This window comes from Pempheris klunzingeri, chromosome 22 (assembly GCF_042242105.1).
Source record: "Pempheris klunzingeri isolate RE-2024b chromosome 22, fPemKlu1.hap1, whole genome shotgun sequence".
Lineage (NCBI taxonomy): Eukaryota > Metazoa > Chordata > Actinopteri > Acropomatiformes > Pempheridae > Pempheris > Pempheris klunzingeri.
This window is the reverse complement of record NC_092033.1, coordinates 2721916-2729037: the sequence shown is the minus strand read 5'-3', so window position 1 is coordinate 2729037 and position 7122 is coordinate 2721916. Positions and strand designations below refer to the sequence as shown.

The window sequence follows — 7122 nt, the reverse complement described above, 5'->3', positions numbered from 1 at the left end:
ATGTTTTCAGCCGCTCTGCTCCTCGCCGTTTTTGCGCATTTGGACACTTTTACGCACGGGTGCCAGCTCCCCTCCGAGTGGCGGCCGCTGAGTGAGGGCTGCCGGGCGGAGTTGGCGGAGATAATCGTGTATGCTCGGGTCCTGGCGATCCACCGGGAGCCAGCGGGCGGCGGGACGGGCAGCCTGTACAACTCGCTGTCCTTCGGGTTCGGGTACGGGTACGAGGGCGCGGAGGAAGGGCTGCTGTACTCTGCGGAGGTGGAGCTGCTGTGCGACCAGGCCTGGGGCAGCATGCTGGAGGTGCCCTCCGGATCCAGGCTCAACCTGACCGGACTGGGCTACCTGTCCTGCCAGTCCCACACCGTGATGGAGAACTACTCCTACTTCTTCTTCCTCAGGTGAGCTGCGGGGCCTGGACGCTTCCAGCAGACATTTGGACTCTAGAAGTACGATTTATTGTTGCCATTACAGCCAGACAGCCTCCCATAAAACGTGCTGCCAGACAGAAGCATGCATTTAGCAAAAAAAACAACTTTAAATACCCTAATAACTCCTCAGCTCTGTTGTCCTTTGTCAGGTTGTTTGTGGAGCAAACTGTGATCTACAGTCTGATGTTTGAACAGAACTTAAATAAGTTTGAGCTAATTCCATTAAGTGAGACTGGAAATGTAGTTCTTTTTATTCATTGCATGGATCTGAAAGCTGTTGCTAGTAGTTATTTTGCAAAGGAAGGGTTTACCTGCAGAGTTGAACTACACTTGTTGCACCTATGAAATGCTGTAAAACGTGCAAAACTCTATTTGATTTTGTTGATGTGAACTCAGAACGTCAGCTTTTCCTGTTTATCTCCCCTGCAGGATGGATGAGAACTACAACATCCTGCCCCACGGCGTCAACTTCCAGGACGCCATCTTCCCCGACACGTCCGAGAACAGGCGCACGTTCTCCAGCCTCTTCCAGTTCTCCAACTGCACCCAGGGGAGCCAGCCTTTCCACACCTTCAGCCCCGAGTGGGACACCCAGGAGGACAGCAGGGTAGGGCGTCCGGTCTCCCTTTCAATGTCAGACACTAAAACCAAGAATCTTAAACCCTGGGGGCTGCCGTGTGGCATGATGGGATAGTTGGTTGCCGTGGTAACCTCTTGGCACAGCCTCACCACAGAGCCTCTCGAGAGGAACGAGGTTAAAAAAATGTCTCCATCTTCTAGATTTTTTTGGGAGAGGAGCTGCAGAGGATGTAAACAAACTCTGGCGCCACCTCGTTACCATGGAGACAACAGATTAACAGTCCAGATGAATAGCAGGGTGCTAACAGTGTGTGTGTGTGCACAGTTTTGATGGACCCCACTGGGAGAACAACGTTTCTCTGAACTATGTTGTTGTTACTGACAAAACTAAAGAGTCCAAATATTAGTTTGGTGAAGGTTAAAGGTCGGGGTCAGGGACAGGTTAATGTTTTTTAGTTACAGTTTACATTGTGTCTGTGGGAAGTGTGTGTGTGTGGACACCCAATCTTGAGCCGAGCTGCTGACAGGAATGTGTTGAGGATCAGTAGAAACACAGTTTAACTGCCCTCTGGCACAGTGCAGAGCCACACACACACACACACACACAGGGATAAAAGAATAGAAGAGCACTCACACACGTTGTTAAACTCCTAATAGATTCCCAGCATGTGATTGGTCACATGTTATCAGATCAGCCAGTAGAAGATCAAAGCGCTCGCTGATTGGTCGAGGTCCGTGCGCCCGGCTCCTCACACCGGCCGTCCAGAGGTCAGAGGTCAAATAGCAGAGCTGCACGACTTTGGCAGGCAGCAGTCTGAAAGCGTGTCTGTCTGCAGCTTCGATTCACATCAGTATGAAGCAACTTAGCCCGCTGACCCCGGACCAGAGATAAGCCGAGCCCTGTCAGCAGAGGCAGAGAGAGAGAGAGAGGCTTTTCTAATCACACCTCCTCCGAGTGAGCGGAGCAGGTCACACTTCAGACAAGACGGGACAAGAAGGTGGAGCCGCACGAGTCTTGAAAGGATACGCGAGCGGCTGATTGGATGCCACCATGGAAGTGTCACCATGGTAACTTCAGATTTACAGCATCTGCTTCAGTTGTTGCAGAACTGAGACTGAAGTAAGTCACAAAAACAGGCAGACAAACAGGTCTGTACTTTAAAGGCACCTTTTGTCAAACAACACAGGAAAATGTTTCTTAAAGGGCCAATGCACTTTTTAAAGTCTTTCCAACATAAATATGTGTCCCAGTGTGTCTATAGACTGCCAAACTATCAGAAAAGACAAAATAATCTGTTTTTGAACATTAAACCATGTACATCTGCTCTAGTAGGAACTTTACAAATAATATAATATGGCACCTTTAATACAGTGGTCAGTATTTAGAGACCTGAAAGACGTACAGCTGACTTGTTATTCCCTGCTGGACTTCCGTTGACTTGAGACTTTAATCGTTATGGATGAATTTTGACTTCACTCCTCCTCCTTGAATATAACTGGAATTTCTCGAGCTCCATTCGTCTCCACTGACTTGAAACTCGGCGTCTTGAACTTGTGTCAAATTAATTTTGACTTCACTTATCTTAAAGGACTTGAGACCTGAATTCGGTTTGTCCCGAGCAACTTCATCGACTCAATCCATTAACTTCACTCAGACTTGACCCAAAAGATGTGAAAACAACTCAGGTTTGTATCTAAAAATTTTAAAAAGTAGCATCGATCTAACGACACACAGCAGCTGCATCGTTGACATTAGTACAATAAATGAAAAATCAATACAGTGACACTTATTAGAGTCAATTTATCACTAAATTTATCACCACATTTGCATCGACAGTCAGGATGTTGCACCTTGATCCTGACTGACCGTCTGCAGGAGAGACTGATTTATGGGTTTTTGGGGGTTTTGTATTGTCGTTGCAGTCAGAGCTGCAGAGCTAAATCATTGGAGGTGCAGTGGTGTGGTGTCTCCTGCTCTCGTTTCTCTTCGGGTTCGACCTGCAGGGTCCGGCCTCGCGGTCAAAGGTCAGCGAGGGAGGGGTTAAAGACACCGCTCATTTACAGGACGAGCACTCGCATGTCGGGGCTGCACGCTTCAGGCAAGGCGGGACAAAACAGGTGTTTTGCTGCGGGAATTTATGGAGGAGGACCTTCCTTCTTCCTCCTAATCTCTTCATGTTCCCTGCTTTTTATCTTCTGGAAGTTTTGAAGCAACAGAAGAAAAACAAACTCTCTGCTTTTCTTGGGCTGTAAACGAAAAAGATGATCCCATTTCTGATTTCACTGTCAGGAAAGTGTTTCTCTCTCTCCGTGCTTTGAGCTTCCCACACATCCTTCAGTTTAAACACAAAACATCCCTAAAACTGGAGTCGGGAGGAGGTTTGTTTCTGGTTTCAGCCTCGTGGGAACCAGACGCCCCTCCAGAAGGACAGACAAGAGACTTCCTCCATTTTCCTGCCAGAACCTTCAATTAGCTTTTGTTTGAGGCTCCTCTTATCGGCGGAGCAGGAGGTAGAGACCGCTGTAAGCCCACTTATCATCTACTCAATACATATTTTAATTACTTTTTTTCCCCTGAAAGATATCCTATGACTTTTTTTTCCAGGTTTTCTCTTCACAGGCCTCAGTGAGATAGAGAGCCACATTCCCCAAATACTTCTTAATCAGCACATTTCTATGTTTACATGCACTCTAATGATTTGGTTACAACCCCAGCGAGGGAACACGCCAGTTGTAACTGTCATGTAAACACCTTTAACAAGTTTTCTGGCTCTCATTAACATTTTATGTGGACGCTCAGAGGCATAAAAGGAGGAAACGTGGTAGTTAAAGCTCAGGATGAAATACTGTGTGTGTGTGTGTGTGTGTGTGTGTGTGTGTCTCTAACTTTCTCCGTCTCGTCTTTGTTTGTCTTTGTCTCTCTACCTCCCTTTTGTCCTTTCTATCTCCTCATCTCTCGCTCTCTTTCTTTGTTATTGTCTCTGTTTCCTAACCGACCATCCCTATGCACACACACACACACACACACTCACACTCATACACACACACACACAGACACACACTTGTACTCTTGCACTTGTGAGGACCCTCCCCAACCTTACCTGAACCCTAGAACCAGTTCTGAACCCTCAAACGGGCCTTTGAAGGTCTTTCAGAAAGTGAAATGTCTGAAACTCAAACAGGTTCAGACAGAGAAAGCTGTACAAACACACACACAAAGAAAAAGAAGCTGTCAGTAGAGGCATCAACAGTGAATCTACAAAGACACTAATGTGTGTGAGACGACGACTGACTGACGTTTAGTTCATATTTGAGCAGAACTGAACGTGTTTGTTCAAATTGAATGTAATTTCCACTTATTGGCTGTTTAAACACTTTTAAACATACATGCAGTCGCTGAAAGCTTCAATAATAAATGTTCTTGGTCACATTTTTCTCTGCCTCTTTAGCGGCTAAATGCTAATTGTTTGCCCGCTAGTCGCTAACTGTGTCCGTCAGCTGTTTGGTGCAGCTACAGCAGGTTTATCAGAACTTTTTAATGCATTTAAATTTAGGGTGGCCATATTTTCATATATATTAAGTGTCCTGTTCCTTCATGCAGATGTAAATGCTTCTGCGCGGACCATTGGGGTTAGCTAAATGTTAGCATACTGTCAGGAAGAGCCACTAGCTCATTGTTTATAAGCTGAAAAGAAAAAAATATGATAAAATATTTTATATTTATTCTTTTAAATGTGGTGAAAATTGGGACATTTTTCCAGATATTTGCCAGAACGCGGGAAACCAAAGAAACCTTGACCTCTAACCCTGAACTTAAACGCACCACAGATGATAACAAGCGACCCCTTTGACATTTATATAGTGCAGCTTTAATCTTCCTGTGTTCAAATATTAGTACTCTTGAATTTGAGGACATTTTGTACATGTGTGTGTCTTTATATGTCCTCTAAATACTGTTTGTACAGATGATGCCTAACAGCAGGCAGGTAACACCCGGATGTTTTGACAGGTGGTGTGCATGTGTGTGTGTGTGTGTGTGTGTGTGTGTGTGTGTGTGTGTGTGTGTGTGTGTGCGTCCCACTGAGAGCCTTCCTATGAGCATGAGAAAGGGTTCAAACTGTTAAAAAACAAAAAAGAAGAAGAGTACCAGTGTTATGTAAGCTAGATTTGACTTTTTGTTTGGATAAATAATAAAAGGACTTCCTTTAAAGGGTCAGTTCACCCAAATTACAAAAAGATCTCCCCTGTATCTCTGTAGAAATCCATCTGGCATTGAGACTTTTGTTACAGCTTCAAACAAATGCAACCTCTCTCTCCAGAACCAGTATCCCATAACATGCTATGTCTGTTAGCATTAATTAGCCTGCTTAAAACATGGAGTGAGATTATAGATATTTCCAGGTTTTTAAGTCCCTTTAACGAAGTGCAGTCAGACGTGAGCACACACATGCGTTCCTCCTCCTCCTCCTCTTCCTCCTCCTCCTCCTCACCCCGTTAACCCTGCCTGCTGAGGTCAGCTCTGCTCCACCAATGAGCTGGAAAATGAAGGCCCCTGAAACATCAGAGTACGTGACTCTCACTTCGTCAGGGAGGCGTGGGAGGTCCACGGGGCGACACATTTATGTTACACAGACACACAAACGCAGCGTGCAGCGTGTGCTTGTGTTCCTGCGCTGCTGGTGGTGGATAAATGTAGATGACAAGGGTCACGACCTCCACTTTATCTCCCCATCCTCCCTGCGCCCGAGTGTGTCGGGCCTTCCAGAGGAGAAAAAGCACAAGCAAGGGAGGAATAACACCCTCTGTGGAGATCAAAGAAAAGATGGGGTTTGTTTTTTTGTATTTTCTCAGAGAGGCTGCTGGGAAAATCACATCAGCAGAGCTCCTATACTACACAACCAGCTGACAAGATGGCAGCTGCTGGTTTACAACAGTCTGGTTTGCCTGTTGAGAAAACAACCCTTCCTGTGTGTTAACTCACTGCGCCTCTTCTTCGCTCCCCAGCTGCTGTGCTCCTCGGTGCAGGCCGCGCTGTTCGAGGAGGAGGAGCGAGGCCGCAAGCTGCAGGGGCGCCTGGCCGCGGCGGAGAGGAGGAACCGGCAGCTGAAGGAGCGCGTTCGTAAGGTGAAGCGCTCCCTGAGGAACGCCCGCAAGGCGGCGCGCAAGGCCGAGCAGGAGGCGCAGGGGCTGCAGGAGAGGCTGAAGGCTGCGGAGCGGAGGGCGGGGCATCATCTAAACGCCATAACGCAGGAGGAGCCTCCACCCGCGCGTTATACGAGCACGGCGCTACGCCAGAGGATGCAGCTTTAACTGCTCCCACCTGCCCCCAAAACTAGCAACCACCTGGACTGAAAACTGGCTGTGGAGAGACTGCTGGGCGGTCTCTCTGTGTGAGGGAGGAAACACTCAGTAAACACACCTTTAAAGTTAGAATCTACACAGTTTTCTTGTAAATAAAACACTCTTCTCTCTTTTTTTTTTTTAAATCCCTGATTGGTGGAACAGAAAAGTGATTCCTGGTGATCATTGCTGCATTATTCTGAGCCTGATCTAGCTGTCTGGTATCCCCAACCTGAGTTAAATGTAAATTAATCTTAAAAGGTTCAAGCTGTAAAACAAAAATCGAACCCTAATAAAGTCATTTATTGCTTGAGGAAGACACTGAGAACTAAACGCCATCACAAAAACAGTAGAATAAAACCTTGTGTTGCTCTGGAGAAGATTTAAAATAACCTATGTGATGCTATCCTGGCTTGGGTTTGGACATATTTAAACACTTAACTCTTTAAGTTACACATGGGGGACGTGAAGTTCGGACAGAAGATGCTAATAACGTCCGACAACGCTTCCAAATAAGAGCCCTTTAATATGTTCAGAGTAAAACGGACTCAAAACTAAAAGCAATCGAAGGTAAAATACAATAAAGCGTCAACTCAAACTACCAGGTCAGTAATACGAGGCATGAAACTCGATTCAAAAGGATGAAATGTGAGTGACAGTCAGTGGAAACACGTAAACACACACACACACACACACACACACACACACACACACACACACAGTGGCTTTAGTGTCACTTCACCTCTGTATTTTAGTGTTTAAATGTTACGATCAA

General features: G+C 46.2%; 1 protein-coding gene across 1 annotated transcript; it reads left to right on the top strand.

The window, feature by feature from the left end:
- ccdc3a (coiled-coil domain containing 3a) lies at positions 1-6360 on the top strand. The gene is made up of 3 exons (XM_070854121.1): positions 1-398; positions 858-1035; positions 6012-6360. The coding sequence occupies exons 1-3, from the start codon at positions 1-3 to the stop codon at positions 6315-6317; spliced, it is 882 nt and encodes a 293-aa protein (XP_070710222.1). The 3' UTR covers positions 6318-6360.
- The last annotated feature ends 762 nt before the right edge of the window (positions 6361-7122 follow it).

Excerpts from the sequence above, each read along its gene's own strand:
- ccdc3a (XM_070854121.1), top strand. The coding sequence starts at position 1 with ATGTTTTCAGCCGCTCTGCTCCTCGCCGTTTTTGCGCATTTGGACACT. Across the intron at positions 399-857 it reads TCCTACTTCTTCTTCCTCAG|GATGGATGAGAACTACAACA; the intron begins GTGAGCTGCGGG and ends TCTCCCCTGCAG. Across the intron at positions 1,036-6,011 it reads ACACCCAGGAGGACAGCAGG|CTGCTGTGCTCCTCGGTGCA; the intron begins GTAGGGCGTCCG and ends TTCGCTCCCCAG.